This window comes from Hemicordylus capensis, chromosome 4 (assembly GCF_027244095.1).
Source record: "Hemicordylus capensis ecotype Gifberg chromosome 4, rHemCap1.1.pri, whole genome shotgun sequence".
Lineage (NCBI taxonomy): Eukaryota > Metazoa > Chordata > Lepidosauria > Squamata > Cordylidae > Hemicordylus > Hemicordylus capensis.
The window spans coordinates 291,409,828-291,426,566 of NC_069660.1; the positions used below are offsets into that span (position 1 = coordinate 291,409,828).

General features: G+C 47.1%; 1 protein-coding gene across 6 annotated transcripts in view; it reads right to left on the minus strand.

Annotated features, from left to right (window-relative positions):
- The window catches only part of LOC128323826 (nardilysin-like), a 94,405-nt gene that overhangs the window by 20,773 nt on the left and 56,893 nt on the right, over window positions 1-16,739 (minus strand). For 5 of the 6 annotated variants that reach the window (XR_008306478.1, XR_008306480.1, XR_008306479.1 and 2 more), the window contains exons 16-21: window positions 16,438-16,561; window positions 15,727-15,813; window positions 12,680-12,799; window positions 9,494-9,545; window positions 6,873-7,023; window positions 443-570 (exon numbers count right to left, since the gene is read on the minus strand). Coding sequence is in view for 3 of the 6 variants with exons in the window: in XM_053247658.1 (XP_053103633.1) it covers window positions 443-570; window positions 6,873-7,023; window positions 9,494-9,545; window positions 12,680-12,799; window positions 15,727-15,813; window positions 16,438-16,561 (662 nt within the window). In the remaining 3 variants the exon portion in view is untranslated. The remainder of the gene's footprint in view (window positions 1-442; window positions 571-6,872; window positions 7,024-9,493; window positions 9,546-12,679; window positions 12,800-15,726; window positions 15,814-16,437; window positions 16,562-16,739) is intronic. The other variant, XM_053247656.1, reaches the window with a different exon arrangement.

Sequence of the window (16,739 nt, forward strand, 5' to 3'; positions counted from 1 at the left end):
GCAGGTGAGTTCCTGCCTTCCCTGCAGCCCTCCTAGCAGCGGCCATGAGGTCATGTGCACAACCTCTCTATTTCCCAGCAGTCTGTGTGCACCTTCTAAGATGATGTTGGGGCTTGTCTCTGTTTCTGTAAAGTACAGCATTTGAGGAGGTCAGCACAGTGGGAAATGGCTCTCACACTGCATGTTATTCACCAAAGTGTTTTTTTCTTGAAAAACAAGGAAGATCGCTGAAATGGGCAGTCTAAGCAATCACTCCAGACTGAGCCAAGACCTGATTATCATTTTGATGTTTGCAAGCACTGATCAGCCTTGAAGCAGTCTCAGACTGAGCTGACCTGCAACTGATTTTTGACTGTGTGGAAGTTTCTTCAGTGAAGTGAATGTATACCACCTAACTCTAACATCATTGGGCTTCCCATGTGGTTTCCCTGAAGACACTCACTTTGCCAGCATATCTGGTTTGAGGAGGAAGTTAAAATATGTCTTTTTAAGGTGCTCAGTTATCATCTGAAATACTGATGGAGTGAAAGTGAAGTCAGACAACCGGTCAATGATTAGTTGAAAGAGCAACTAGGAAGAAAAGGAAATATCATTACTACAACAACGACTACTACTGCTGCTGCTGCCATTGCTACAAATATTTATCTACTGCTCTTCAACCAAAGTTCTCAGAGTGGTTTACATAGAAAAATAAATAATACATATATAAGATAACTGTTCTTGTGACTGTTGCTGGTGTCTATCTTATGTTTCTTTTAGATTGTGAGCCCTTTGGGGACAGGGATCCATCTTATCTATTTATTATTTCTCTGTGTAAACCACCTTGAGCCATTTTTGGAAAGGCGGTATAGAAATCGAATAATAATAATAATAATAATAATAATAATAATAATAATAATAAATTATTATTATTAAATAATATGGTCACCTGTCCCCAAAGGGCTCATAATCTCAAAAGAAACCTAAAGCATATGCCAGCAGCAGCTATTGGAGGGATTCTGTGCTAGGGTTGGAAAGGGTCATTAATAGATCACTATGACCAAACATAAGACTAGCATGCATCTCACCATTGTTCATCTCACAATTTGTGGACCAGTATATGGATAAATAGTAGCTCCTAAACTGTAGCCATGCCAAATTATGTATGTTATGTAGATGTATATATGTTATGTTGTGTATGTTATGTAGATGCAGGGCCAGCCTGTCCACTAGGTGGTCGCCTATGGCACCAGTTCTTGGTGGGGGTGGCGGCGCATAAGCAGTGCCAGAGTATAAAACTTCCAGTTATTCTTTTTCTCCATCTTGTATTGCATCCCTGAAGTACTGCACAGTGCTGTAAGAATCTGCACCCGGCTACCCAAAGGGCTTGTGCATTCTGCCCCCCAAAATAGACAGTCTTCTTTGTACACTGCATCTCAGCCCCTAGTAAACAGCTAGTTTTATAAGCCACACTCTAGGGATGTACATGGCTGGCCGGGTTTGGTTTGAATCCAGAAAGGCCCCAAATGCACTGCAGACTGGCCTGTGCCATCATTTGGGAGGCAGGCGGTGAGCTGGAAGGAGCTCTTGCGACACTCACTAGGGATATGCACGGAACCGGCTGGGCCAGTTTGGTTAGAGTCCTAACTGGACCCGGACCGAACTGGGCCAGTTTGGTTTGGCACCCCCTCAGTCGGGGGGGGGCGTGTTTCGTGATTAAAAAAAAAACTTAAAAGGTTTTTTTAAAAAACTTACACCTCCGGGGGAGTTGCTCGAGGTGGTGGTGGTGGGAGGCCACGCAGAGGCCAGTTGTGCAGGTGTGGCAGCCTCCAACGTGGCCACCGTGCCGGAGGGGGAAGGCCCAAATGGGCCAAAGAGCCGGCCGAATGGGCCAGTTTGGAGAGTAAGGGAGGCCGGTGGGGGAGGGCAAACCTCAAGCAACTCCCCCGGAGGAAGTAAGTTAATTTTCAAAATAATAATAATAATAATAATAATAATAATAATAATAATAATAAATAATATCACAACCCCCCCCGAACGGCTGGGGGGTTTGAATAGGTTCGATGTCGAACCTGTTTGTACATCCCTAACCCTCACCGCCCCCATCCTGCAACTGTTGCAGCCACCACCACTCCCATCCTGCTGCACAATGGCATGTTTTGGTCATTTGGAAGGTAAAAGGGGGAACTTTCCCCTCGCCTCCCAGTCCCCACCCTTCCCACAGCTGCTGTGGCTGCTGCTGCCCCCATCCCACCATGCAGTGGTGTTTTGTTTTTTAAAGGTTAAAGGGGGAACTTTCCTTTCCTCCCCACCACCACAACCCATTACTTGCAAAGGGGAATCCTCGCCGCCGGACCAAGCCTCCCCGCCCCACATTTGGCTCGAGGGCGAGCCTTGAGCCCAGCTGGCTCGAGGGCAAACCGGCTTGAGGGCGAGCCGGTTCACACACCCCTACTGCACCCCCTCTCTGGAATATGAATTGCCTGCCTCAGCATTCATTTCCAAAAACAAATGGTCTCCAACTGGATTTCCAGATTAACAGCAGCATGTTCTCATCTTTGAAGGGTTTGTTTTGCCCCCACGAGACTGGGAGCACTTTCCCACTGTATCCTCAAGCCAGTGCAGGCTAGTCATTCACACTGCTCAACCACACGGACTGGTCATTTGACTTGGCAAATGAGCAGCAACATGGCTCAAGTTAAAGCCAGGCCTCTGCACTTAGTTGTGGGAGTGGCGGTGGTGCCAAAGTCAAATGTCACCTAGGGTGCCAAAAGTCTAAGGGCTGGCCCTGTGCAGATGTCAGAAAAATTAATGAATGCTGACATTTATACTGATAATATTTTGCAATTTAGCTGACAGAGAGGAAATGGCAGAAAATTCTGACAGTAGCTGGCACATCTCAAGAACATTTGCCATCCTGCCTTCTATCAAAACAGGTGAGGGCAGTATCCCTAAGTGGAGATTTGGGCATCTATATATTTAATTCTCCTAGGTGTGCCTTCGAATGTGCGTCCCAGTGCCCAGCTGATTGGCTGAGATGCACCCAGGAGGACTGGTTGCCGCAGTGGCAGCAGGCCCGGCTGCGGAAGCCAGAGTTGGCGGGCCTGGCTGCGGAAGTAAGTGGTGGCGGCAAGGCCCAGGAAGGGGGGGAAGAAAGTGGGGGGCCCCCAGAAGTGGTGGTGGGGAGGAGAGGTGGCTGGGCCTGGCACGGGCCAGCTGTGGTCAGGAAGTAGAGACTTGGGCAGAATGTGGGGGTGGGAGAGGTAACTGCTGGCCCCAAAGAGCACACAGATGCTCTGTGCGGGTTTGGCTAGTTTTGTAGAATTTGTACAAAGCATTTGGTGGAATTTGGGTACCCTCAGTCCATGCTTACAGCATGATTTGATAGTGGTGGTGACATGGAGTCCAATGGCCAGGGATCTCCATAAATGATGTCACACCTTGCTGCATTTTCACCAGTACCCTATGCTGTCTTGGTCATAGCTTTGCTAAGTGTGACATAGTTTATGGATGGCCCCAAAAGGTAGGGGGCATAGTTCAGTAGCTGGGTACACACCAGGTCTTGTGGGAGGAAGCATTTATTATTGCATTCTAATGAAAGTGTCCTGTAACTCCTCATATTATTATTATTATTATTATTATTATTATTATTATATCCCGCTCTTCCTCCATGGAGCCCAGAGCGGTGTACTACATACTTAAGTTTCTCTTTCACAACAACCCTGTGAAGTAGGCTAGGCTGAGAGAGAAGTGACTGGCCCAGAGTCACCCAGCTAGTATCATGGCTGAATGGGGATTTGAACTCGGGTCTCCCTGGTCCTAGTCCAGCACTCTAACCACTACACCACGCTGGCTCTCATATGTGGTTAAGCTGGATCCATTTCAGTTTGTGACTGCTGATGATATGGATAAGCTGCTAGGAATGGTGTGGCCTACCGCCTGTTCTCTTGAACTTTGACCAACATGACTTATGCTATCAGGCAAGGGGATTGTTGTAGAAGGTCTGGATGATATTATAAATGCTTCTCTGAGGGAGAACAGGATGCCTTCCTGTCTTAAGGAGACAATCATTAGACCTTTTCTGAAGAAGCCTGCATTGTATCCCTCAGAGTTAAGCAACTATAGGACTGTCTCCAATGTTCTGTAGCTTGACAAGGTAACTGAGAGGGTGGTGGCCTCCCAACTCAAGACACTCTTGGAGGAAACTTTTTATCTAGACCCATTTCAGACTGGTTTTTGGGTGGGCTATGGGGTGGAAACTGCCTTGGTCGGTCTGATGGATGATCTCCATTAGGAATTGACAGAGGAACTGTGACTTTGTTGGTCCTTTTGGATATCTTGGTGGCTTTCAATAGGGGTGTGCACAAAACTGGTTTGCCCGATTCATTTTGAGTCCAGAATGAACTCAAATTGAAACGGGCATGTTTGGTTTTGTGCCCCCCCCCCCGAACATATCCCTGGCTTGGCTCAACGTCAAGCCAGTTTGGGGTTCTAAGTTAAAAAACAATAATTTTTTTAGTCTCACTGGTCCATTGGGCATGCACAGCAGCCTCCAAAATGACTGTCGCCATCACAGGTAGGGCCAGAACAGCCCGAAAATGGGCTGAACCAGACCTTATTAGAGTGGGAGAAGGCTGGTGGGGGAGGGGGAGATGGCAGAGAGCCACCTGCTGCCGACTCAGACCAGGCAGTGAGTCTAAACACACATACACACACAGGCTTGCTTGCTTGCTTGCTTGCTTGCTTGCTTACTTAGAACCTCTGAACCAACTCCAAGCTGGCAAAGGGGGTTTGGCTATAGCCCTTAAGCCAGCCCAAATTGATGGTGAACTGGCTTGGCCTCAAGCCAGTTTGCACATGCCTAGCTTTCAAAACTATTGACCCTAGTATCTTTCCAGAAGGGATTGGGAGTGGGAGGCACTGCTTTGGGCAGATTCCAGATGGTGTCACTTGGAGACTGTTGTTCTTCAAAATGTGAACTTTTATATGACATCTCCCAGGGCTCCCTATGCTTTTTAACATCGACACGAAACCATTGGGAGACATAATCAGGAGATTTGGTGTGGGGAATTATCAGTATGCTGATGACACTCAAATCTATTTCTTTACATCAGGAAAAGGCACGACCTCCCTAAATGCCTGCTTGGAGGCAGTGATGGGCTGGATGAGAGAGAACATATTGAGACTGAATCCAAATAAGACGGAGGTACTTATTGTGCCAGTTTGGAACACAGGAGACCATTTTGATCTATCTGTTCTGGATGGGGTCACACTTTCCCAGAAGGAAAAGGATCCATTTAAAAAGGGCCTATTTTGTACTTGGAGCAGAACAACAGTTTCAACTGAAACATTTCGAGCGCCTTTTTGGAGGCCTGTTTTTCCCTTGCTAATTGGTTTTCTGGCACTGGCTTACGATTGGATTGCAATCTCCTTGCTTCTTGGTTGGCATGTTATCATACAAATCAAGTGTTGTCATGGGCAACTGTGCCCCCATTTGCTGGGGAGAGGGAGGAGGGAGGGTGAACACAAAAGGAGGGAATTTCAAATTCAAAATGTATTCAAAGGGACTGGGAGGCAGACAGAGCCCTTATTCTGTGCCTGTCTTGAACAAGAGAATACATCAAGACAGGAGAGGAAGAAGAAAAGTTTGGTTTTATCTTTTTCTTTTTCCAGCACAGAGTATAATATGTGGTGCTATTGCTCCTATAACTATCTGGTTTTGCTGGATCTCAGATTGACAAAGGCAGAACATGGGTGCCTTCATTCTTTGAGTTACGGTTTGTTTTGTTTGTGAGATAGTGTTGTGGTGAGAAATGGATGTTTGCAGCTTTCTCTCTGCAATATTTCTTGGTGATTGCTGTGATGAGCTCCATGTATGGCCTTGAGACTTACTTGTGCTTCTTATACTGGTCTGCTCTGCTCTGCAATCTGCATTGCAAGGTGTACTCAGCCAAAAAAACCTGGCAGAAGTTGCTCTAGTTGAGTTTATAGCTATGCTTCCTGCTAAGGTGCTGCTGTGGCCGATGTTCCAATGCTAGGAACGTAAGGAGTCATAATTGTGTGTGAGAGAGCAATTTGTGCCAATGATGTTACTGCAGTGTAGGCACTGTGGCTGGCAGTGGATTCTGGGTCAGTGATTCTTTTTTAGCCATTTTTGGACTGTGTTTGAAATGTAGTTCTGTGTTGGGAGGGACAGATTCCCTTTTACTGTGTGCTTCTGCAGTGGTTTCCCCCCGCCTAAGGCACGGTTGCAAAGTGCACTGCAAATTGCTATACAAAACTTGTGTGCATGCACTGTGAGTGCAGCTTGTTCCAGCCATAGGGAACAATTGGGAAAATCCCATTGTTCCCCATGGGTAGCTCCTAGGGATACCAAAATGGGTTGTAGAGATACCAGAATGCAGGCATGATGAGTGCTACCTATCACCCAACCCACAAAAGAAATGGCCAAGTAGGTAATTTTAAACATTTTTTTAACCTTTCCCCCAAACCCCCATAGGATCTGTAGGTAGCACCCATCATTCCCTACTACCCAGCTCACTTTGGTATCCCTAGGAGCTACCCATGGCGTTTCAAGTTCGAAACAGAACACAAAATCCATTTTGTGCACATCCCTAATTTCCAGGCTGGCTTACAATGATAAAATTTACAGACAGCAATAAAAAGAATGAACAAAATAGCAGCATTTAAGACACTTTCCTTCACAGCTTTAAAACATGTCCATATGTCCATATATGATATCATTCACCTTTAGTAAGGACAATGGGAATGATGTAGAAGTCTTCCGTGCTTTATTTCTTCATACTAAACAAGCTGCTCCAACATAACTGGTCATATTAGTTTTGATGGGATGGAGATGGGTTAAATCATATTAAGACATGAAGGCTACTCACAGGTAGTTTATGGTTAAAGCCTCTCGCTCGAATGACCAGGCCATGCTCTCTGGCTATGACTTTGTATTCCAGCTGAGCCACATCGGCTTGATAGGCTGGCTCAGCAAGACTGTGAGTGAGGACACCAACAAAAATATCAAAAAGGACTACACTGCAAGGAGAAAAATATGACAAAATGTATCACATGGTCCTTGGTGGTGCCACAATTTGTTTGGGGGCCCTATAATATATATATATATATAAATACACCATATTTACCTGAATCTAAGATGACTCTGAATTTAAGGCCCTCCCTCAAAAAAGAAAATCTTATACTGGACACATTTTTTTAAAAAATTACATATAGTAACTGTAATCAACTGTTACTTGTAATATATACCATAAAGCCCCGTACATAAAGAAATGCCTCCTATGATTGATTGCAATTCTCATCCTGCATCTCACTGTTTTCCTGTGTGACCTGGCAGTGCATGTTGACTAATGCTGAGAAAGGGTCGCTTGTTGTTACTAGCAACTGAGGTTTACTTCCGAATAAACAACCGCAGGGCTTGGTGAAAGTCTGGGGCAGTATAAGAGCCCCAAATGGGGTATACTTTGGAGTAAGAACAAAGAGCTTGGTAAAAGTGGTTTTCTCTAAGCCCTGTAGCTGCTTACTCAGAAGTAATCATACTTGGAACTTCTTTCCAATGAATTGTGTCTGTGACTGTAACTTTAAAGGTACGTTTAACTTTTTCTCTGTGGAAATCAATGGACTGGATTTGATAACTTTTTAGTTTTGATCAGATCCTTCAAATCCAAGTCCCTCCTCACAGCAACCCAATCTCCTCTTTGTTTACACAGGAGTAAGTTCCACTGAGTGCAATACTTACTCCTAAGTAAGTGTGTGTAGGAGCCTCTCCTGATTACCACAGCACATCAAGGAGGCAGATTCCTTCTCCCTCTGAGGCAGCTAGCAGCACTTGAGAAGAATATGTGGCCAGGCAGGAGGAAGAGGCTTTCAAGCATGAGTGCACACTCTGGAGAACACAGGCGAGACGCTCCTGCACGCCTGCAGAGTGTGAATCTCAAGAGTCGCAAGCCCGTGATGTCATGGACCTGCAATGCTCAAGATTTGCACTGCACAGGCACTTGGGAGCACCTCGCCTGTGCTCAGTCAGGCCCGGACAGGCCCACCAGCTGCGGACGCCATGGGGGAGGCCCGCCTGGTAGGGATGTGCACGAACCAGTTCAGCGGTCCTTTTAGGGACCACAAAACTGATTTGCAGGGCCGGCAGTTCAAAAGGCTCTGCGGTGCAGGGGTTACCTTTAAGGATCGGGGAGAGTGCTCTTACCCCCTCCACATTTTTCCCGCCGGCGCTGTACTTAAAAACAGTCTCGCAGAACGGCAGTATATCTCCTTGCTGTCCTAGTGCGCATCGGACTCACGTTGCACACACACACACACAGACCAGGCACTTCTGGTCTGATGTGCATTGGGGCAGCAGCATCCCATTTTTAAGCACAGCACCAGTGGGGGAAACACATTGGAGACGGGGTAAGAGCACCCTCCCTGATCCTTAAAAGGTACCCCCCCCATGCCAAACCAGCCGTCTCCAGTTCCATGTACATCCCTACCACTTGACTCTCACCCCCGACCCCTGGCTGTGCACATGGTGGTGAAAATGGGAAAGATTGGTGCAGCGGTGAGGCAGGCATGAGGGTGGTGGTGGGCTTCTGGGGAGCCCCCCCCTGACATTTGGAGGCCCCCTCCTGGTGCTGAGAACTGGACTTCATCCCGGAAGTCCGATCCTAAGAGCACCACTGCTGAGAGCAACTCCTGCAGCGCTCCTATTCTCTTGATCACAGGTGGCCACCATGGCAGGGATTCCTGGTATGCACATTGAAGATGACAGCCTTCCCTTCTGAACTCAAAGAACTTGGGGGGAAAACTCAGATTAGATCCAGGTAAATATAGTGTCCGTTGGTAAAAACCGAATTAATTTATCCATGCCTCCAAAGTAACATAGATATTAAGGTCGTGCAAACAACCCTTGCATCCCAGCAGGGAGGGGGTGGCAGGGGCGGGGGGAGACAAGTCCGATCTTCCCTTCCCCTCAGATGATCCTGCTCTGAGTTGTGTCATGCACCTCATGTGCCCACATAATAATCTGTGCTGCTCCGAGCAGTGCGGATCTCTCGAGGCCAGGAAAATGAGTCCTGGCCTCCAGGAATCCCAAAATGCACTTCATGAGCAGTGCGGGGCATTGAGGGATTTCCCCCCTCAAGCCGAGCACTCTAGGCGCCTGGCTGTGTGACTGCTCGGGCCGTGTGCAGCCCGAGGATTCACACGGCCCCAGACCTTGGGTTGAGGATGCACTCACATCCTCTAACCCTGGTTAAGGTCTGGGGTAAAAAGGCAGGCCAGCCGGGGCTGAAGCGCTAGGATCAGGAGTGGGTTGGGTTGTTCGTGTGAATAGCCTCATTCCTTGCTGTTTATTCCTCTCCAATATCTACCAGGGAGTACTGATATGAAGTAACAAGAAACTAACATTTTTATGGTCCCAGTGATCATGTTTGGACACCCGCACACATTAACTTCCGTAGAAATGCTGAGTGATGAAAAACGTGGAAAGAACACTTACTTCATTGCAGACTGCTGTATCAGTGGAGACACCAGATGGAAACAGATAAAAGCTGATGAAAAAGAATTATTTTTTTCAGTGGAAGTAATCGAATCAAATCTGCATGACCTGTTTCCTCAGTGGGCCCAGTCTTGCTTGTCTGTCTCAGTGAAATCACCTCTGTATTGAAGTTCAGCTATGATAGCAAACTTCTATTTCCCCTTAAATTGTTCTGACCATTCTCTTGCTGGTTTATTCCAGGACTCCCTCCTATAGTGCTTATGTAGTGCCTCCTCTCAGTCCTCTCAGAACTCTGCACTTCTATGAAGCCTTTGGTTTAATTCCCTAATCATCATCCCAAACTAAAATGGAAACGAAATGTGTTTGCTTGCCTTCATCCCTTATTACCCTCTCTCTCCTCTCTCTTCCATCTTTTCTGTCTCTACTATCATGCATTAGATTGTAAGTTCCTTGGGGCTGTGACCTCCTTTTTCCTCCTTATGTTATTTTGTAAGCCACTAAGCACAGTTGCCAACATCCTGACTAACAAAACACTTGTATAATGGACAAAGTTGCAGTTGTGCAAGAAAATTGCATTGTTGTGCTAAAAAACTGGACTTTGAGGAATTGTGCTCTTGCCTATAATGCTCTTGTGCAGAAGTTCCCTTTAAAACAGATAAGGTGTTGCGAAGCAGTTTCACAAGCATGCTTGTGCTAGTGCAACACTAGTCTGGAATGCAAGTTCCAACCTTAGCAAACCTCTTCTCCACAATGTCCTTCCTAAAGGGCACCATCAGGACATTAACCAGTGATGGCACCTTTTCCTCCTCTTCCATCATCATTATCATCATCATCATCATCATCATCATCAAATCAGCCTTAAATGTCTCTCCATTCAGTATTCTTCAGATGTTTTGTGATATCAAAACAGCATGATAGAGTACAAAAATGGTACAGAGTACACCACACAACTTGTGTGGAGAGGAGACATAAATGGCCTCCACGCATGCAGAGCAGTAATGGAAATAGCCTCTGTGCCTGCACGGAGGCCAGAACTGGGCTGCCTGCTGGCCCGTGGTGTGCAGGGGGGAGCACCGGTGGGGCCAAGAGGGGCCGCTGCCATGGGGAGCTGCTGCCACCACAGCCAATAAAGTGCCCTCTCTCCTGCCCCCTCCAGACCCCTTTAATTTAGGGAATCCCCCCTTGCTTGTAAAGGGGAATCCTTACCGGAGTCCCCTTTACAAGCAAGGCAACTGAACCAGTCTTACCAGGCTGAACTGGTTCAGTCCAAACCGGGTCTGGTTCAGTTTAAACTTGGACCAGCCTCCTGTTTTTGAGGGCTGGTCTAGTTTGAGCTCGAACCAGTTGAACTGGGGTGGTTCAAATCTAACCAAGTTTCATTTGAACTGGTTCTGCACAGCCCTAACATAGGGATAACTTTAGGAGTAGTGGGAGCTAATCCAGGTTACATGTCTACTGGACCTCGATCAGGTAGGCTGTGTTCTCACAATCAGAACAATCACAGTTATCTCTTTCACTGTGATTAGCCAGCCCTGTATGCTCCCATGGATGTGTTGTGAGTACCTGGATTTTCCAGGCAATCCCAGTTAAACTGCTGCAGTTAACCTGAATTTAACCAGGACCATTAACCAAGATTGGATCCTGATTAATGATCCTGGTTAAATGCAGGTTAACTGCATCAATTTAACAGAATTGCCCAGAAATTCTGAGGTGGTTCCCACGATCAGTGGGAAAATGTGGTTTGTGGGGAGAGTGGGCTTAGCCTGGGCGAACTGGCTGCCCACACAACTGCTGGCTCTGTTACGGAGCTGGCAGGGGCTGGGGGGATCGGGGGAATGCTGGAGAGACCCCCCCAAGCTGGGAGACTGCTTTTTAGCCTCCTGGTCGAGGATCTACTCATGAGTTGCCACGGCGTGGAACCATGCCGCAGCAACACACGATCATAGAGCCTGGGTTAGCGGAGCACTCGCTCTGCTAACCTGGGCTTAGGGGAAGGTTATTTAAGCGGGTGACCCACTTGAGAGCAACCGGGCTCACCTGCGAGCCTGGTGGTTCTCATGGCCACCAGAAAGAGAGCTAGGCTCCCTTAGCCCACTTTTTGGCAATCGTGAGAATTGCCTCTCTGTGTTTTTATGACACACTCTTGCGGTAGCAAGCATGACTTGTCCCCATAGCTAAGCAGGTGCCCTGGTTGCATATGAATGGGAGACTTGATGTGTGAGCACTGCAAGATATTCCCCTCAGGAGATGAAGCCACTCTGGGAAGAGCAGAAGGTTTCAAGTTCCCTTCCTGGCTTCTCCAAGATAGGGCTGAAAGAGTTTCCTGCCTGCAACCTTGGAGAAGCCACTGCCAGTCTGTGAAGACAATACTGAGCTAGATAGACCAATGGTCTGATGCAGTATATGGCAGTTTCCTATGTTCCTATGAGTGCATGGGGCTGGCTAATCATGGTTAACTCTTTAACTGTGATTGTTCTGGCCATAAGAACACAGCCCTAGTAAAATATAACAGGGTGATTCACACAATTGCCCCGGGCAGGCAGGGAGGGTGCAGGAGGAAGGCTGTTTTCACCTTCCCTTCCCCCCAGATGACCAAGGAGGTCCTCTTCAACGCGGCTCCTGCACACCCAGATAGGCATCCCTGTTCCATGCAGCTCTGTGAAGCATGGAGCAGAGCGTACGGATCCGGAACTTGTTGTTCCAGACTCCGGGCATCCCTCAATACAATGTGCAGCCCACACACTGCATTGGGAATTCCCCCCTCAGTCAGGCACTCTACGTGCCCATCTCTGTGACTCCTTGGGCTGCATGTCTAACCTTGCCTGGGGCAACCCAGGCAGTGTGCTAATCACGGTGTGCTAATCTCAGCACCTCACCATAGGTGGTTAATATCACTTGTGCTGAATGGAAAAGGTTTAGTGTCTTGAAGGGATTAGATGCAATATGCCATTTGATGATCTTTCGGTAGCTTTTTGTTAAGCATTTCAGTCATTCTGATTTCCTTATTTGTCAGTTTCACCTTGGTATACATGGTTAAGACTTTTCTAACTGTAGAGCTCTCCAGAGTGCTGATTGCTTTTACAGTAATAATGAACCAAAGAACTTTGCAGCCTTCCAAAAGCTGATATTAACAAACTGCAACTGCTGTTTAATCAGCCCTCTACCACACAAGCAATTGAATTTTACCTTTGGGAACACCAAATTTGTTGTCCTTCTTGTACCACAGACAGCCTTGCTGTGTACTCAGTATTTTTTCTGGATATTCATGGTCCTTGCCATCTGATTCCTTTATAGAAAAATCTGTGGCTAGTATAGGGGATAAAATACATGGGTTACTACTAGATTTGAAGTGCATATTCATTCTAGGGATGAGCACGGAACCGGGTGGCCCAGTTCAGTTCGACTTGGGACCAGACTCGAACCTGACCATTTCGGTCCGGCAATCCCTTGAACCCCACCGCCCCAGTCCGGTCGGTCCAGTTTTTTAAAAAATATTATTATTATTTTTAACTTTCCCCCCTTTGGGTAAGGTCCTCGAGGTGGGGGGGCGTATGCAGAGGTCCCCCCTCCCTGCTGCTGGCCTCCATTGTTACCTCCTCTGGCCAGTTCAGCAAGTTCTTTGGCCCGTTCGGGCCTCCATAGTTCGGCGTGGTGGCCATTTTGGATGCTGCCACGCATGCACATATGGCCTCTGCAAGGCCCTAGGTCATGCCAGGCCTCGCGGAGGCTATTTGCGCATGCACAGTGGTGTCCAAAATGGCCACTGCGCCAAACTACGGAGGTCTGAATGGGTTGAAGAACCAACTGAACAGGCCAGAGGGGTGACAATGGCGGCAGCGGGAGAAGGGGAAGCCTCCACGGACCACCCTGCCACCTCAAGGACCTTCCCCAATAGGGATAAGGTAAAAAAAAGTTTTTATTTTTTTAAAAAAGTTTGCGAACCCCCCTGAACAGTTGGGGTGGGGGTTGGCCTGGAGCCAGACTGAACAGGGGGTGGTTGGGTCCAACCCTGAGCCATCAAACCAAACCGGTTCAACGTTGAACCTGTTCAACGTTGAGCCAGTTTGCACATTCCTAATTCATGCATGCATTTGGATATAAGGATACTTGCTTATGCTAGTGTATAAAAGGCATGTGATGGCTTCTTATTTTTTGTGGGGGGAGACATGCAGAGTTGCACACCAGATCTGTAAAATATGCTTCTGAGTCCTGTATACAAAAGTTATTTTTACAAGGCTGCTTGTTAGAATATGGGCTAAAATGGAGATAGTTAAGCTATACTAGAAGTAAGTGTGTGTGTGTGTGTGTGTGTGTGTGTGTGTGTGTGTGTGTGTGTGTGTGTTGGAAGCAATATTAACTAGTGTAGTGCTAGAGTTACTGATTTGGACCATGCCACCCACACCATTATCTGCAAAGCTATTCAGACGAGCAGAAAATAGGGTTACCCCCTGAAAGGAGATAGAACCCTATTTTTACCCCATAGCAAACAGACGGGCACATGCTGCAGACCCAGCACGGAGTGTGAGCGACACACGGTTAACGTTTTGAGGTTCCCTCCAGCCCCAGGTAGCATTGTTGGTCCTCCAGCCACGCCCATGACGAGCAGTTCCCTGAGTGGACGGGGCAAGCACGTGACCCAAGGAGACCACTCAGAGGGCTCCAAGCTGCAGTCCCGCTCTGCTGCTCCCTGGTTGGTAGCCTCAGCTAACCCTTTCCTGGCAACTGCAGCACTGTCAAAGGCATTGAACTCTGTCCCCATGCCCAAAACACCCTGCTCACAACAAGGCAGGAGAGAGAAGAGAGCCGCTGCCGCAGCCAACAGAACAAAAGCCAACCTAAACACACACAAACCCCAGCACACACCCCAGATCCAGAAGGGACACAGCAGATGCCCCCTGGAGCAGTTGCCAGATGCCGGTGAGAGCAGCTGCCAGATGCCCCACAACTAGCCCAGGCACTAAGCTGGTGGCAAGGGCGATGAGATGTGTCTCCTACCACCCCTGTCCAGTTGCCCCCCTGATCACAGTGGATGGGCAGACAAGCAGGGTTCTGAGTGTAGATTCTTTGGTAGCAAATGAGCCTTTCAATGACAAACCATGACTCCACTCTCATATGCTACCAGAGAGTCTACACTCAAAACATCTCAGAAACAACAGAACCAAGTAACTCATGGGTTAGCTACCCATGCGGGTGGTTGGCACCCTATGTGCTCTATACCACCACTCGCTCTGGGCCACTCCAGTTTCCCCTAAGTACAGTTATGGGGCTGCTGAAACCTCCATTATCTCCTATGGGGAAAAATCTTAAAGACACATAAACTTCAACAAATGCTGAAACCTCCATCAATCCTTATGGGGAAGAACCTTAAAGATGCGTAAACTCCATTAAATCTTTAAAAATCAGCCCTATGCCCAATTCCTTTGAAATAATTCTGGCAGCTTCCTTGCCCCCACTGGGCACTACCACCCACCCTACTCTGCTCTGGGGCACCCCTCCCCCCCAATGTGAAGCTATACTTTTGCTGAAACCTCCATTATTCCCTATGGGAAAAATCTTAAACTTCAAAAATTCACCAAACATCAGCCCTTTGCCCAATTCCTCTGAAATTTGGGTGGTAGCTTCCATTCATTGAGCACTACCACCCACACCCACTAGTTTTGCCCTGGGGCTGTTTTTAAAAATCCAAAACGTTTCAGATTCTGCAATTTCGAACAAAGAAAAAAATTGGGGTGTTTCTGATTGGATGGTTTTGAACAAGGAACAAAATGGGGATGTTTCGGATTCAGGCCAAAAACAAAACAGAAAAAAAACCCCAAATGCACAACCCTAGTTCAGATGAGGTATAAACTAGTTCTGTGATGCAGGGAGGGGAGTGGCAGCTTCCTGCTGGGGCAATGCTTGTCCCAAGTACCCCTATGCAGCACCAGTATGCACATGGTGCCATCTGCACATGTGTGGGTGCCATTTGTGTAGTCAGAAACACCCTGGTCAGCAACACTTAGTCCGAACCAGTGCTTGAACTGTGGTCCATGCACACCCCTACTCTGTACTCGGAGTACTCTGTACAAGGAACAAATGATCTAGCTGCTCTGGAGGCTTGTGTCACAGGGCAGCATATGGGGAGTGGGGTTCGGACATGATTTTCGCTTCTCTCCCCTCCCTGCAAAAGCCCTGTTCACTTGTAGGAATATGTCCCTGAGGGCTGTACAGGATCCTCTTGTTATAGCACTGACCTATATATTTGTTTTCTTCAGGCAGGTGTAAATCTGGATGTAAAATGAAGTCGCCATTCCACAAGTTGCTCCAGTATTCATCAATATCTGTGGATATAATAGGCCCCAGAATTATTCTGCTAGAGTTACTGATTTGAACAATGCCACCCACACCACTTGCTGTTTGGTTGCATGGATAGCCATTGATATGGGAATTGGCACTGTCTCTTTGTCATTTGTAGGTGAACATGACACTTGAGTGGTTCAGCATAGCCTCTATGCTCTGTTTAGCAAAGGCTTACCCATTTCAAGCATTAACCTGGGCCAACAGCCACAACCTTGTATGGAATGAAACTTAGGCTGAAATTCAGAATAGATCTAATGCATGGCTCTGCTTTCCATTTTCATCCCAGTCACCCTGATACACAAGAAACCCCTCCAGCTGGAGAATTGACACATTTAATATCACATGGAGAGCAATAGGAATTATTCAGTTCTTTAAGTAATGCATATGAAGTCAGAAGCACAGTTTACACCTAACCTTGTGGTCAAACTACATGTTATGTTAAATGCTTCATTTGGTCCTTGTATGCTTATTTTTTGTAACAAAATAGTAGCCATGGGGCCTCCATTCTGGATCATAATCATGGCATGTGGGAGGAGGAATTTAAATTTTTCTCACTAGTGTAGATTTAAAATCCCACCTGTGAAGATTTTAAGTCATTCTCTTACCTGACACACTGTATTTTGTCCCAAACCATTTTTCCTTCAAAGGACATTTTCCTTCATGGACAGGAGATAAGAGAAAAAGGTTTGCTGTTTGAGGGATGAGATAGCTAAGGGCATCAGCGATGATCTGCAGGTATAAAAGAACATAAGGGCTACAGAATTCACAGAGACCCCAAGTTTCTATTTCAGAGCTAGAAGGTCCCTTCCTGGTTTGGAATTCTATGGTTCTACAAAGCCACTTTAAAAACCCAGTTTCATTATTCAGATATAATCAGATCGCATGTCTCTGTTTGTTATTTTGGGGA